This window comes from Zea mays, chromosome 6 (assembly GCF_902167145.1).
Source record: "Zea mays cultivar B73 chromosome 6, Zm-B73-REFERENCE-NAM-5.0, whole genome shotgun sequence".
Classification (NCBI taxonomy): Eukaryota; Viridiplantae; Streptophyta; class Magnoliopsida; order Poales; family Poaceae; genus Zea; species Zea mays.
The window spans coordinates 28662058-28678328 of record NC_050101.1 but is presented as its reverse complement, the minus strand read 5'-3'; the positions used below and the strand labels follow the sequence as shown (position 1 = coordinate 28678328).

General features: G+C 51.4%; 1 protein-coding gene across 8 annotated transcripts in view; it reads right to left on the bottom strand.

Moving 5' to 3' along the window:
- Nucleotides 1-858: 858 nt before the first annotated feature.
- LOC103629136 (heat shock protein 90-6, mitochondrial) overlaps nucleotides 859-16271 on the bottom strand; it is a 31106-nt gene continuing 15693 nt past the window's right edge. For 4 of the 8 annotated variants that reach the window (XM_020539737.3, XM_020539741.2, XM_020539738.3 and 1 more), the window contains exons 16-20: nucleotides 8624-8726; nucleotides 8180-8351; nucleotides 7990-8095; nucleotides 7248-7337; nucleotides 859-1380 (exon numbers count right to left, since the gene is read on the bottom strand). In XM_020539737.3, the coding sequence (XP_020395326.1) occupies nucleotides 1186-1380; nucleotides 7248-7337; nucleotides 7990-8095; nucleotides 8180-8351; nucleotides 8624-8726 (666 nt within the window). In that variant the 3' untranslated portion in view covers nucleotides 859-1185. Of the gene's footprint in view, nucleotides 1381-6181; nucleotides 6527-7247; nucleotides 7338-7989; nucleotides 8096-8179; nucleotides 8352-8623; nucleotides 8727-16271 lie in introns of those variants that run through there. The other 4 variants (XM_020539736.3, XM_020539735.2, XM_035959897.1 and 1 more) reach the window with 1 other exon arrangement.

The window sequence follows — 16271 nt, the reverse complement described above, 5'->3', positions numbered from 1 at the left end:
ATCATGGCCTCAAAGAAATATAAGATTGCTTACAACAAGAAATGTTCTGGATGAGCGGAGGATATATTTAAGTGGGAACATACAATTCAGACTGGTGTTCCAATTGACTTAAGAGGGTATTTTCTTCGTACCACCTTCTCAGCAGTTTAATTTTTTTATGTAATCATTGTATAAAACATAGTTGTCTAAACATTATTCTATAGGTTTAATACCAGCTACCTTGTTCTACAAGCTATGACCATGTGGGGGAATGACAGACGAATGAAATTTGTTGGGATGAGTGTAGTACGTTCGGTTTATGTTCAAAACATACATTCCAGCTACCTCGTTTTACAAGATAATATGTTTTGTTTTCTTATGTCTTTGTCTGTAGGATGCAAAGATTCCTTCGAAGGAACTTTGTGATTGATCTGTTAAGTTATGAGGACAATTCGTGCCGATATGTCATCCCTGCAAACATACAACAGAGACTTATCGATATCGCTAAAAAGGATTAGCTGATTAGTGTACGGTTGTCGACACATTTGTCTGTAATTAAAAATTCTAAATTAACTTTTTAGAAATAATTTGTGTGACAATGATAATATTTTCCACACGGATTTTACATATTATAGTGATGTTTGTCGTTCCGTATCAATGTTTCATACAAATGTTTTACTTCCGTCGCAACGCACGGGAATATAACTATAACAATATAACACACATATATACATAAGTTATTATGTTATTATACGGTTCCGTTGCAACGCACGGACACTCACCTAGTAAGAGATGAAATAAGTAAGACCGCTGAAAATAGCATTCACCGCAGACCTCAGCTCCAAATTCACCGCAGACCTCAGCCCAAAGAAAGTCGTGGAAGTCGAGACAAAAGAGACGATCTCATTCACCGCAGGCCTCAGCTCCAAATTTAGCAACTCTGATGCGTTTGGGTGTCCGTGATAGACACCTCACCTGCGCTTCTAACTGTTATAATTAATCTACAATGAGTCCAGAGACGATCCTAGGATCACATAACCAGTTCAAGTAGTTCAACCGCCACTTATCCCTAATCTTCTAAATTCTAAACATTAGGTCCGTCACAGCTCATGATAAAGCTAAAGGCCGTCAAAACAAATACTCAAAATTCTCCGCCACGTGCACAACGGTTCAAAGCTAGCACGAGAAAGCGAAAGGGGGTTCCCCTTACTTATGCTGATCAGCCTCAACGGGCTCTGGCTCCACCACTTCACCTTCAAGCGGCTCATCCGACCTCCCAGGTGCCGCGTGCTGCAGAGTTGTGTTGTCAGGTTGCGCCTGCGACTGTGAGGACCACTTGCCTGCGATGGCAGTGGTTATCATCTCGTAGATCTTCCCGCTGAGCTCGGCGGGGTTGTCAGGCTGCAACATCAACAAGGTAGAAATGAGGTGTTGTGGCAAATCACAAGGTAAATGTAGCCGTGCAGTGATAGATTCAAAACCAGGTATTAAGAATTTGTACCAAGTAGTCAAGACAAACTAAAGATATAGCCACACAATCAAAGAGAACAAACGACAAGTCGACACCACAACATGTGTCCAGTATACAGGTCATCACAAGATAATGCTGGGGCACCTTATTAGTCAATCTACTTGTCATGTACGGTAAGCCGTACACAAGGCGCAGGCGCGCTCGCGACATCCGGCGGGCAGCAGAGCGCGCCAACAGTGCAGCAGCGCCGCAGATGGCAGGCACTCAAGTTTAGGAAAGCAGCAGCCACCTATGGCAAGGGATAAATAGGAAAGTATCAATTTGGCTCTTATGGCAAGGAATAAGTAGGAAAGTAGCAATTTAGCACTTATGGCAAGGAATAAATAGGAAAGTAGTATTTTGGCAGGGAAGTTAATTAGGGAGCTTGCTCCATTTGTGTGGCCGTCGGCCCTATATATCCCCAAGTGCGCAGCACTGTTGAGGGCAATAAAATATCAAGTCATCTCCCACCTCTCTCTCTCAAGCCTGCGGTTAGGAGGAATACTCCTACCGGAGAAGACGGCCGAAGGCTACGAGTTACGTAGCCGAGGCCCGGCGAGTCAAGGGTTCGACGCTCTTGACAGCTTGGTATCCCGAGTCCGGAGATCCTTGCCTCACCCAGTCCCGCCCACCGATCCACTAACCACACCACCATCCCCGACCACGCCCACCAGCGGTTCGCCATCCTCCATCCACATGGCCGAGCCCACTTTAGCCGACGTCATCGAGATGATGAAGGCCATGCAGGCCGACATCACCAGGCTGAAGGAGAAGTCCGATTCCTCCTCCGCAAGCGGCGCCCAGCCCGAGCGTCATCGCGACATCGATCGCCCGCCAAGGTTCCAGAAATGGGACTTTCCGCGGTTTGATGGCAAGACCGATCCCCTCCTCTTCATCAACAAATGTGAGTCGTATTTTCGACAGCAGCGTACAATGGTGGAGGAGCAAGTGTGGATGGCCTCGTATAACCTCGAGGGCATCGCCCAGCACTGGTACATACAACTACAGGAAGACGAGGGCACCCCGTCCTGGAGCAGATTCAGGGAACTGCTCAACCTGCGCTTCGGGCCAGCCCTCCGTTCAGCGCCGTTCTTCGAGCTCACCGAGTGCCGACGCACCGGCACGGTCGAAGAGTACTCCAACCGATTCCAGGAGCTCCTACCCCGTGCTGGCAGGATGACGGAGGAGCAACGCGTCCAACTCTACACCGGCGGCCTGCTGCCACCGCTCAGCCACGCAGTGCGGATACTCAACCCCGGCAACCTCAACACTGCTATGAGCCTAGCGCGGCAGGTGGAGCAGATGGAGCTCGCCAAGATCCCGGCACCAGCCAAGACAGGGCCGCGCGGCATCCTGCCGCCGCCACCTCCGCGGCCAGCGACTCAGGCGCTCCCGGCGCCACAGGCCCCCTTGGCGCTGCCAGCGCCGCCGCTGGGCGCAGCAACGGGCCGTGGCGACGGCTCCAGGCGCTTATCTCCAGAGGAGATGGCAGATCGACGCCGCCAAGGACTGTGTTTTAATTGTAACGAGAAATATTCTCGTGGCCACAACCGTTTTTGCAGGCGCATTTTCTTCTTGGATGGCGTCGAAATTGAGGAGGCCGAGGCGGAAACGGGTGCCGCGGAGACCGACGCTCCCTGTTTCTCCCTCCAGGCCGTGGCCGGGGTCGCGCCAGGGGACACCATGCAGATCGCCGTCACCCTCGGTTCAGTCTCCCTGGTGGCACTGCTCGACTCGGGAAGCACCCACAATTTTATATCCGCAGCGGCGGCGCACCAGTCGGGCATCCCCATCCAGCGCCGACCCCGCCTCACGGCCATGGTGGCCAATGGCGAGCGGATCACCTGCGCGGGCGTCCTTCGCAATGCGCCGCTACACGTCAAGGGCGAACTCTACCCGGCTGACCTCTTCGTCATGCCATTGGCCGGGTACGACGTCGTCCTCGGCACACGATGGCTTGGTGCGTTGGGGCCAATCGTGTGGAACCTCGCCAACCGCCGCATGACGTTCCAGCGCCAGGGGCGCTCCATCTCCTGGACGGGCACGCCCAGCCCCAAGGAGCCCGCGCTGCGCGCCACCAACGGGACGGACGCCCTACTGGAGGCCCTTCTCGCCTCGTTCGGGGGGCTCTTCGCAGCTCCGATGGGTTTGCCCCCCAAGCGCGCCCACGACCATCGCATTCTCCTCAAGCCCGATGCGTCACCGGTGGCTGTCCGGCCGTACCGCTACCCGGCTGCACACAAGGACGAGCTGGAGCGGCAGTGCAACGCCATGATTGACCAGGGGATCGTGCGTCGCAGCGACTCCCCATTCTCATCGCCCGTGCTCCTGGTCAAGAAGCCCGATGGCTCGTGGCGTTTCTGCGTCGACTACAGGGCCCTCAACGCCCTCACCATCAAAGACGCGTTCCCCATCCCGGTCGTGGAGGAGCTTCTCGACGAGCTCCACGGCGCCAAATTCTTCACCAAACTGGATCTACGGTCGGGCTATCACCAGGTCCGGATGCGGCCAGAAGACGTGCACAAGACCGCGTTCCGCACACACGATGGCTTATACGAGTTCCTCGTGATGGCGTTCGGGCTCTGCAACGCCCCAGCCACGTTCCAGGCACTGATGAATGACGTGCTCCGGCCATTCCTCCGACGGTTCGTCCTGGTATTCTTTGATGACATCCTCATTTACAGCAGCACGTGGGCCGATCACCTCCGCCATCTACGGACCGTCCTCGATGAGCTACAACGCCATCAGCTGTTCATCAAGCGTTTGAAGTGTTCCTTCGGAGCAACATCTGTCGCCTACCTCGGCCACATCATCTCGGCCGCAGGGGTGGCCATGGACCCGGCCAAGGTGGCTGCCATTCACGACTGGCCGCCGCCGCGCTCGGTCCGGGCCGTTCGAGGGTTCCTCGGCCTCACCGGGTACTATCGCCGCTTCGTCCACAACTACGGCACGGTGGCTGCCCCCTTAACGGCCCTCCTCAAAAAGGATGGCTTCGTCTGGGATGACGCGGCCATGGCTGCCTTTACGGCGCTCAAGGCAGCCGTGTCGTCCGCTCCTGTCCTCGCCATGCCAGATTTCGGCAAGCGGTTCGTGGTGGAGTGCGATGCATCCTCCACAGGCTTCGGTGGGGTGCTCGTCCAGGAAGGACACCCGGTCGCGTTCTTCAGCCGACCTATTGCACCCCGCCACCGCGACCTCGCCGCCTACGAGCGCGAACTTATCGGCCTGGTCCAGGCTGTCCGGCACTGGCGGCCGTACCTATGGGGACGACACTTCATCGTCAAGACGGATCACTTCAGTCTCAAGTATCTCCTCGACCAGAGGTTGGCCACGATTCCCCAACACCATTGGGTGGGCAAACTTCTGGGATTCGACTTTACGGTCGAATACCGCTCGGGCGCCACGAACACCGTCGCCGACGCACTATCCAGGAGGGACCCCGACGAGGGCACGCTGATGGCCATTTCAGCACCCCGTTTCGACTTCGTCGAGCGCCTGCGCCAGGCACAGGCTACGGATCCGGCTCTCGTCGCCCTATACGAAGAGATCCGCGCCGGCACGCGCGCTGCACCATGGTCCATCATCGGTGGGATGGTCGCCATGGAGGGGCGCCTCTATATCCCAGCCACTTCACCCCTATTACGGGAGATCGTGGCCGCTGTACATGATGACGGCCACGAGGGCGTCCACCGCACCATGCATCGACTACGGCGCGACTTTCATTTTCCCAACATGCGTCGTATTGTGCAGGAATTCGTCAGGGCGTGCGGCACATGCCAAACATACAAGTCAGATCACCTACGTCCAGCTGGCCTCCTACAGCCCCTGCCGATCCCAAATGGGGTGTGGTCGGACATCGGCATCGACTTCATCGAAGCTCTGCCCCGCGTGCAAGGCAAGATGGTCATTCTCACTGTCGTCGACCGTTTCAGCAAGTACTGCCACTTCATCCCACTGGCGCACCCATACACGGCGGAGTCGGTGGCGCAAGCATTCTGCGCCGAGGTGGTGAGGCTGCACGGCATCCCGCAGTCCATCGTATCGGACCGCGACCCCGTCTTCACGTCGGCCTTCTGGAGGGAGCTAATGGCCCTGACTGGAACCAAGTTGTTCATGTCCTCCGCTTTCCATCCGCAAACCGACGGCCAGTCGGAGGCAGCCAACCGCGTCATCATGATGTACCTTCACTGCTTCACCAGCGATCGACCCCGACAGTGGCTCCGGTGGCTTCCGTGGGCGGAGTACACCTACAACACCGCCTACCAGTCCTCGCTCCGCGAGACACCATTCCGGGTGGTCTACGGCCGCGACCCACCGACCATCCGGTCCTACGAGCCGGGTGACGCACGCGTGCCCGCGGTGGCACAGGAGATGGAGGAACGGGCTGCCTTCCTCGACGACGTTCGCTACCGTCTCCATCAGGCGCAAGAATCCCAGAAACGCGCCTACGATCAGCATCACAGGCAGGTCGTCTACAACGTCGGTGACTGGGCCCTTCTTCGTCTCCGTCAACGACCATCGGCATCCCTGCCACGTTCCACCACAGGCAAGTTGAAGCCCCGCTACGTCGGCCCCTACCGTGTCAAGGAGATCATCAACGAGGCGGTCGTACGCCTAGAGCTTCCATCGGACGCCAAAATCCACGACGTCTTCCATGTGGGTATCCTTAAGAAGTTCGTTGGGGCGCCACCAACGGAACCACCTGCGCTACCGGCTACACTCAACGGCGCAGTGGTGTCCACACCTTCCCGTGTCCTGGCGGGTCGCCTGGCTCGCGGCATTCGGCAAGTTCTGATACAGTGGCACGGTGAACCAGTGTCGTCTGCGACCTGGGAGGATTTTGAGGATTTCAGGGCAAGCTTCCCCGCTTTCCAGCTCGAGGACGAGCTGACTTTCGAGGCCGGGAGAGATGTCATGTACGGTAAGCCGTACACAAGGCGCAGGCGCGCTCGCGACATCCGGCGGGCAGCAGAGCGCGCCAACAGTGCAGCAGCGCCGCAGATGGCAGGCACTCAAGTTTAGGAAAGCAGCAGCCACCTATGGCAAGGGATAAATAGGAAAGTATCAATTTGGCTCTTATGGCAAGGAATAAGTAGGAAAGTAGCAATTTAGCACTTATGGCAAGGAATAAATAGGAAAGTAGTATTTTGGCAGGGAAGTTAATTAGGGAGCTTGCTCCATTTGTGTGGCCGCCGGCCCTATATATCCCCAAGTGCGCAGCACTGTTGAGGGCAATAAAATATCAAGTCATCTCCCACCTCTCTCTCTCAAGCCTGCGGTTAGGAGGAATACTCCTACCGGAGAAGACGGCCGAAGGCTACGAGTTACGTAGCCGAGGCCCGGCGAGTCAAGGGTTCGACGCTCTTGACACTACTCTAACAAAAACAAAGGGCAACAGGGTGCCGAAGCCAGCACTGGTATAATTGATGATCATAGTCGTCCTTATGTAGTCTAGCCCCCCAAAAGAACACTAATGCAGTTATGCAGTAAGCAAACTTAACACATTTCAATTGCAAGGCTGGGGAGTGGTAATTTTAGGTGCGAATAATCTATTTTTGCCCCATCCTATCTGCTAGATCAAGGTCGTAAACATTTCCTATGCTGCATCTTGGTTTCATTTCATATGAACAGGTTATGTTCTAATGTCTCTATATTTCAAAATCAAAATTAAACACAGCAAAAGCAAGGTTCAGTATGCACACATGGTTATCCTTAGCAATCTCTATGAAACCGAAAGTTAACATGAGACTGTACCCACCGACAAGCCACTTGAAATCATAGCAGTTTCAAAGAGAACATCCAGAGCCTTTAGGGCTTCAGGATCATCGGGGTTATTCCTGCATGCCGCCTGCATTCCAAGGAAAAAAAATCTTTAGAACCAAAAAAAGTGCTTGTTGCCTAAAGATAACAAAATTACCAAAATGTGTAACGCCCCAAAAAAATATCAAAATATAAAGCAACTTTTAGCACTAAAAACTTTTGCTCTGATCAAAGTTCTACTTGTCTCTTTTGCTATTGTGCTATCTGGCTGATACTATCTTGCAGCAGCATCCTACAGGACTGCAGCAAAAATCACAGCCGATCAGGCAATTTTTGTTAGACTATTGTATTAGGCTTTAGGCCCGGCTGGTCCTATGGGCCAAGGGTGGCAGCTGCCCTGGCAGGGTCCAGATGTGCCCCCCTTTGGTTTCTTGTAGATTAGAAAAGGATCTCCTTGATTGGTGGTGTTTCTATGAACCCAGAATATTCTTGCCTCTTCTGGCTCCTTTTATATTAGGCACGGATCTACTTGATTGGTAGTGTTTCTATTCTATAAACCCAGGACATCCTTACCTATATATATGTATGTGCTATCAGCTATGCACCCCAACATAATCAATATCTACTACTTCCCAGCCATACCTTTCTTCACATTTGACTATTGTTTGTCAGTATACAGTCCTTTTCTACCAGACTAACTATTTGAAAGTGAAAGAGACAATAGCAGGTTGAGAACTTACATTCAAGGCCTTGATTATCTCATGTTCTGGATTTATTTCAAAAACCTTCCTTGACCGCATGAAATCCAAAGTGGTTGTATCACCCATAGTCTGTGCTCTCATTAGCCTGTAACAACAGCAAGGATTGTAAAGTTATGTAGCAACTGTGAGATAAACAATCAAAGATTCACAATTAACAATAGACACTAACCTTTCCATATTGGCTGACCAACCAAACTTCGCTGCAACAAGAACACATGGCGATGACCTCAGACGATTAGATATGTCAACACGTGCAACCTTGTCACCCAAGCGATTCTTTATCCAATCACAGGTTTGGCTGAACTGCTGCTTTATCTCCTCTCTTTCCTCATTGCTATCACCTGATACATTTAGAGATCACAACAAGCAGAAACAAGAAAATTAAATCACACAGGCAACAAATTAATTGTCTCAGTTTCAAAGAAATAATGCATCCTACAAACAAACAGACATGCAATGCATACAAGACAATTTCCATCATTGACCACATTTAATATACATGTACAATGGTGATCAATATAGATGGCAACAAGAAAAGCCTTGCCAGAATTAAAATAGCTACATCTAAGTACTGGTAGTTAACAACATGTTCACCACATATTTATGTGCATACCTAAGTCCAAATCTTCCCTGCTAATGTCCACAAATTTCTTATCCTTGTAGGAGCTCAGATTCTGGATAGCCATTTCATCCATAGGGTCAACGAAAAGTAGAACCTACCAAAGAAAAGGTAAGATGAACTATAAAGCTACAACTAGCATCAGTTAAACTAATCTCATATCTCATAAGATTCATTCTCTAATATAACCATTCTCTAATATAGTAATGAATTTATATTGATGCCTTACATCTCTCTAACCTCTCACCTTCTCTCTCTTTCTTCCTTTGTCTACTAATCTCTCTCCCTGCTCTTTGTACAGTTTACTATTATTTCATTAATTAATTGAAGTTTATTGCTGTGGGGCTTCCCCTACAGCCTTTTCGTCAAAAAAACCATATTGGTGCCAACTGGGACTGAAATCTCTTAGTAAGCAAAGTAGAGACACTTCTATTCTTATACGATTCGTCCAATGACATGCAGACCTTAAACACAAAGAAAAGGCAAGACTGGACAATGCAAAGCAAAAATAAGAAATTGCCTAAAACATGGTACAAAGCCTTGTTCCAGTATCGTGCAGCCACAGCAGCAGCACATCCAAAGTGACCATAAGATGGCAAAGTACTTGCACTTAGATGCACATTCAATTTCAATAGTTAGATTTGTTAAGGCCCATTAGGCCCAGGCCTACTGGCTATATATATTACCTACAGTCCTTAGGGACTAATCATCTATTATCAATCCCAAGGTTAGTAACATGGTATAGAGCAGGTTACGAAACCCTATTTTTTTGCCGCCGTCGCGGCTGTTTCCCGCCCAGCCGCCGTCGCGGCTGTCCTCCCACCCAGCCGCCGTCGCGGTTCTTCCTCGTCTAGCCGCCGCCGTCGCGGATCCGGCCGTCCCTGCGCTCCTGTCCGCCGCCGAGGCCCTGCGCTCCTGTCCGCCGCCGAGGCTGCTCTGCTTCGACGCGAAGTTGCGGATCTGCCGCGCGCTCCTGCGCTCCTCTGCCGCGCGCTCCTGTGCGCTCCTCTGCCGTGCGTTCCTGTGCGCGAGGAGCTGCTCTGCCGCGCGCAAGGAACTGTGTGCGCTCCTCTGCCGCGCGGCGCCTCGGATCGCGGATCCGCCGTGCGTTCCTCTGCCGCGCGCGAGGACTCCTGTGCGCTCCTCTGCCGCGCGCGAGGAGCTGCTCGCCTCTGTGCTTCTGCGCGCGAGGCACAGCGTGCTCCCCTGTCTCTGCGCCCTGCACAGATCTGCTCTGCTTCTCCAACAACAGGGACGTCGTCTGCCTGCTGTGCTCTGCACCAACGCGGTCATCTCGCCTAGATCTGTTTCGGCGACGTGGTTCTCTCCGATCAGTCAAGAAATCGCCTGCCACTTGTGCTGATCTGCTTGGAGTCAGTCTACCCACCAGAAATTTTGGTACTCTCTGACTGTTTTCTTGTTCTTCAATATGTCGACCAATGCTATTGTTGTCAATATTGTGCTTGATGGTCAGAATTATCCCGAATGGGCCTTCTGTGTTCAGACTGCATTAAGAGGTCATGGTTTACTATTTCATTTGACTGAAGATTCACCAGTCCTAGCAGCCGATAGAAGCAATGCTGCTGCAATCAAGACTTGGCAGATCAATGATGGCAAGGTAATGGCTGCTATGGTCAATAGCACTAAACCAACTATGATTATGAGTCTGTCTAAATTCACCACTGCTAAGGCTATCTGGTCACATCTGAAGGATCGGTTTGTTCAGGACAGCGGTGCTCTTTTACATACCCTTATGCAACAGACTCATGTCATTGAGCAACATGATATGTCCATTGATGAATACTATTCAGCCTTTGATCGTCTTATGAGTGCATTGACCTCCATGGTGCCTGCTTGTACCACTGTGCCTTGTCCAGCCCACAAGTTCATTGAGAAGTTCTTTACCTACAGATTTGTTATGGGAGTTCGACCTGAATTTGATTCCCTTCGTGCAAGGCTGCTTCACAGTTCGGATACTCTTACCATGGCTCAGGCATTGTCCGAATTGCTTGCTGAAGAGACTCGTCTAAAGTCTATGTCATCTCTTACTGGTCTGAGTTCTCACAGTGTGTTGGCTGCTGCCCAGAGGTCTAAAAACAACTCATTTCAGCCTTGTGAACACTGCAAAAAGACCACTCATCGGTCTGAGAACTGCTTTGCCAAGTTTCCAGAGAAGTTGGCTGATTTTCGTGTTCGTCGTGCTACTCGTGGTCGTGGTACAGGACCATCTCCTAGAGGCTCAGTTGCGGTTGCTGCTACTTCATCTGCTGGTGCTTTGTCATCATCCTGGGTTCTTGATTCTGGAGCTTCTTTTCATGTGACATCTGATCAGTCACGGCTGGCGTCTACTACACCTGTCACCGAGGGCACTTCTGTTCAGACTGCTGATGGTACATTATGTCATGTCACCCACAAGGGTTCTCTTTCTGATCCAACTTTTACTGTTCCAAATATATTTTTTGTACCTCAGTTATCCATGGATCTTCTATCAGTTGGTCAAATTACCGATCATAATTGTTTTGTTGGATTTGATGACTCATCTTGTTTTGTACAGGATCGCAAAACAGGGGATGTGATTGGGACTGGCCGTCGCCGTAAATCTTCACCTCGCCTCTACATCTTGGACACTTTGCGTCTTCCTTCATCTCCTACCACTACACCTCATGTGCTCGCCGCTTCGGGACCCACGACGTCATTCGCCCAGTGGCATCATCGTCTGGGTCACTTATGTGGATCTCGTCTGTCTACCCTAATAAAGTCAGGATGTTTAGGCTCTACTCATGTTGAGTCTAGTTTTCATTGTAAAGGTTGTCATCTTGGAAAACAAATACAACTTCCATATTTTACTAGTAATTCCCATTCTGCTAAACCTTTTGATCTAATTCACTCTGATGTTTGGGGTCCAGCTCCGTTTGTTTCTAAAGGTGGTCATAAATATTATGTCATTTTTATTGATGATCATTCTCGTTATACTTGGATTTACTTCATGAAACGCCGCTCGGAATTGCCTTCTATTTACAAGTCCTTTACTCGCATGGTTCACACCCAGTTTTCTGCTACTATTAAAATTTTTCGTTCAGATTCTGGTGGTGAATTCCTATCTGATAATTTTCGCCAGATATTGACCATAGAGGGTACTCTAGCTCAACTTTCTTGTCCTGGTGCTCATGCCCAAAATGGTGTTGCTGAACGCAAACACCGTCATATTATTGAGAGTGCTCGTACTCTTTTGATATCTTCTTTTGTACCTTCACACTTTTGGAGTGAAGCCGTTTCCACTGCCGTGTATCTCATTAATAGACAACCTTCATCTAAACTTTCTGGTAAATCACCGGGTGAAGTTCTTTTTGGGACTTCTCCACGATATGATCATCTTCGTGTGTTTGGATGTATATGTTATGTCTTGTTACCACCACGTGAGCGGACTAAATTGACTGCTCAATCTGTAGAGTGCGTATTCCTTGGATACAGTCCTGAACACAAAGGTTATCGTTGTTATGATCCATCCACTCGTCGTATTCGAATTTCTAGAGATGTAAGTTTCAATGAAAATCGCCCCTTCTTTCACAACCAGTCTACTCACTCAACATATTATCCCACAGAATCCACTTCTTTCATGTGTCTTCCTTCCATTCCTGCATCTGAACCATCATCTTCTACATCCACAACTGATGTTCTCATTCCCATAACACCACCTTCCACCTCCACGTCATCCACCTCTTACTCTTCCAAACCACCTATCATCCAAACCTACATTCGTCGTTCCCGCTCTATTCCTACGGCTGGTCCTGATACTGATCCTGTACCTGATTCTTGTACTAACAATAATGAGTGTAATGATGTTTTTGATCAGGGATACCGTCTTCGTGACCGTGGTACCATTGAACCTCCAGATCGCTATGGTTTTCCACGGGCTGGTGTGGCAATTGTTGAACCCACTACATATCAGGAAGCTTCTGGGATTCTTGAGTGGCAGCTAGCTATGATTGATGAATTGGCTGCTCTTGAACGCACTGGTACTTGGGATATTGTTCCTTTACCCTCGCATGCTGTTCCTATCACATGTAAATGGGTCTTCAAAGTTAAGACAAAATCAGATGGTTCCATTGAGAGGTATAAAGCTCGTCTTGTGGCCCGTGGTTTTCAACAGACTCAAGGACTTGATTATGATGAGACTTTTGCACCTGTTGCGCATATGACTACTGTTCGAACCTTGATTGCAGTTGCAGCCTCATCTTCTTGGACTATATCCCAGATGGATGTCAAGAATGCTTTTCTTAATGGCGATCTACAAGAAGAAGTTTATATGCATCCTCCTCCAGGGGTTGATACTCCCTCAGGGCATGTTTGTCGTCTTCGTCGCGCATTGTATGGGCTGAAACAAGCTCCTCGTGCTTGGTTTGAGCGATTCATCTCTGTCATCACAGCTGCTGGTTTTTCTTCTAGTGAACATGATCCTGCATTGTTTGTTCATGTATCTCCACAAGGTCGTACCTTACTTCTATTATATGTGGATGATATGCTGATTACAGGTGACAACTCAGAACATATTTCTCATGTCAAGCAACATCTTAGTAAGGAATTTCAGATGTCTGATTTGGGACCGCTTAGCTATTTCTTGGGCATTGAAGTTCAGCAGACTCAAAAAGGCTTTTATCTGTCTCAGTCGAAATATATACAAGATCTTCTTGATCGCTCTGGACTTACTGATACACGCACTGTTGCAACACCGATGGATATTCATTTAAAACTTCGTCCGAAGGATGGGACCCCACTAGCAGATCCAACTCGGTATCGTCATATTGTGGGTAGTCTTGTTTATCTCACCATCACCAGACCTGATATTGCTCATGCTGTTCATATGTTGAGCCAATTTGTATCAACACCTACTTCAGTTCATTATGGTCATTTGCTTCGTGTGCTTCGATATTTACGTGGGACAAGATCCAGATGTTTACTCTATGCTTCAGATAGCCCACTTCAGCTTCATGCGTATTCAGATGCCACTTGGGCAAGTGATCCTGTTGACCGTTGTTCTACTACGGGTTACTGTATTTTCCTTGGGTCATCTCCCATTGCATGGAAATCCAAGAAGCAAGCGGCCATATCTCGTTCTAGTGCTGAAGCCGAACTTCGGGCACTTGCTACTACCACTGCTGAAATTATTTGGTTGCGCTGGCTCTTGGCTGATCTTGGTGTCTCTTGTGACACTTCTACACCTCTGTTATGTGATAACTTGAGCGCTATACAGATTGCTCATGATCCAGTGAAGCATGAACTTACTAAACACATAGGTGTTGATGCATCCTTTACTCGATCACATTGTCAGCAGAAGACTATTGATCTTCAATATGTGCCCTCAGAATATCAATTGGCAGATTTCTTCACCAAAGCACAAACAAGAGCACAACATCAGTTTCACTTGATCAAACTCAAAGCTTCAGATCCTCCATTTCCACCTTGAGTTTGAGGAGGGGTGTTAAGGCCCATTAGGCCCAGGCCTACTGGCTATATATGTCATGTACGGCCGCCCCTACGTCAGGCAACGGCGTACCCGTGACATACGGCGTGCGCGTGAGCGCGCTGAACACGCCCAAGAGGCAACAGCCGCAGGTTCCAATGGATAAGATCGGGAAATCACCACTACGAGCGTCGGCCAGCAGCAGATCAGGGCGCAAGAATAGCTGCAGTTGCTAGTAGCTAGAAAATTGGAGGTCTGTTTAGAAGATAAGCTCACGGCCAGCAACAGATCAGAGCTGGCCGCTGCTAGCAAATAGGGATAAGTTGTTAAGAAGTTGTTTAGGAAGATAAGTATAGAGAAGAAATAGGAGTTGGTTTGGCTGGCCTGGCTATATATAAAGCAGGCGGTTCTTTTAATAAGGCAAGCAGGAATTATATCCCAAATCTCTCCTTCTCTGTTAAGCCTACGGTTGAGGGGAATAACCTCACCGGAGAAGACGGCCGACGGCTACGAGCTGCGTAGCCACGGTCCGGCCACCCAAGGGCTCGACGCCCTTGACAACTTGGTATCGCGATCCCGGCGATCCTCTCCCACTCGCTCCAATCCTTCATCCACAGCCGTTGCAACCCACACCAGCCCTCCACCTTCACCCCAATCTTCCACCGACTCGGCCCTGCAACCAGCCACCATGGCCGAGCCGTCCATGCAGGACGTGATGGAGATGCTTAGGGCCATCACCACCAAGATGTCCACCTTGGAGGCTGACATGGCCGCCATGAAGGAAAAGTCGGCATCGACGTCGGATTACGGCGCCGGGGGACGCGCAGAGATGCCGCGCGATCTGGATCGCCCACCTAAATTTCAGAAGCTGGACTTCCCACGCTACGACGGCAAGTCCGATCCTATGCTCTTCCTCAACAAGTATGAGTCGTATTTCCGCCAGCAGCGCACCATGGGGGAGGAGCGCGTTTGGATGGCCTCATACAACCTGGAGGACGTCGCGCAGCTGTGGTACATCCAACTCCAGGAGGACGAGGGCACGCCAACCTGGGGACGGTTCAGGGACCTCCTCAACTTACGGTTTGGACCTCCCCTCCGATCGGCCCCGCTGTTCGAGCTCGCAGAATGCAGGCGCACAGGGACCGTGGAAGAGTATGCAAATAGATTCCAGGCCCTTCTCCCTCACGCCGGTCGTCTCGACGAACACCAGCGCGTCCAGCTCTTCACCGGCGGCCTGCTGCCACCGCTCAGCCATGCCGTTCGCATCCACAACCCGGAGTCGCTCGCATCAGCCATGAGCCTGGCGCGCCAAGTGGAGTTGATGGAGGCCGACCGGCTGGTGCAGCCTGCACCTCGAGCGCCCCCGCGCGGTCTGCTGTCCGCACCGGCGCCACGTCCAGCGCTTCCAGCGCCCTAGCAGCCGCTGGCGCTCCCTGCACCACCGAGGGCCACCCAGCAGGGCCGTGGCGAGGACAATCAACGGCGCCTCACCCCCGACGAGATGGCAGAGCGGCGCCGCATGGGCCTCTGTTTTAACTGCAATGAAAAGTACACGCGTGGCCACAACCGGTTTTGCAGACGTATTTTTTTCATGGAGGGCGTGGTGATTGAAGACACTAACGACGCGCCTCCGGACGTTGACGGTGAGGCCCCCTGTTTCTCCCTGCAGGCCCTGGCCGGGGTGCCTGTGGCTGACACCATGCAGATCGCCGTCGCGCTTGGTGCCGCCTCGCTGGTCGCCCTCCTCGATTCCGGCAGCACCCACAACTTCATATCCGAGGCGGCGGCACGGCGCACGGGTCTGCCCCTTCACCAGCGGCCACGTCTCACCACCATGGTCGCCAACGGCGAGCGCGTCACCTGCGCCGGGGTCCTCCGTGACGCCCCCCTCACCATCGACGGTACCCCGTTCCCGGCCGATCTCTACGTCATGTCGCTCGCTGGGTACGATGTCGTCCTCGGCACACGGTGGCTGGGCGCGCTGGGTCCTATTGTGTGGGACCTGGGCAGCCGGCGCATGAAGTTCCAATTCCAGGGGCGCCCGATGTGCTGGACCGGCGTCTCGGCTGCCAGTCCCACAGCAATCAGCGCCACGGTGGCGAGCGAGCAGCTCCTCGACGCACTCCTGGACTCCTTCAGTTCCGTCTTCGCCGAGCCGACCGGTCTGCCACCGCAGCGCGC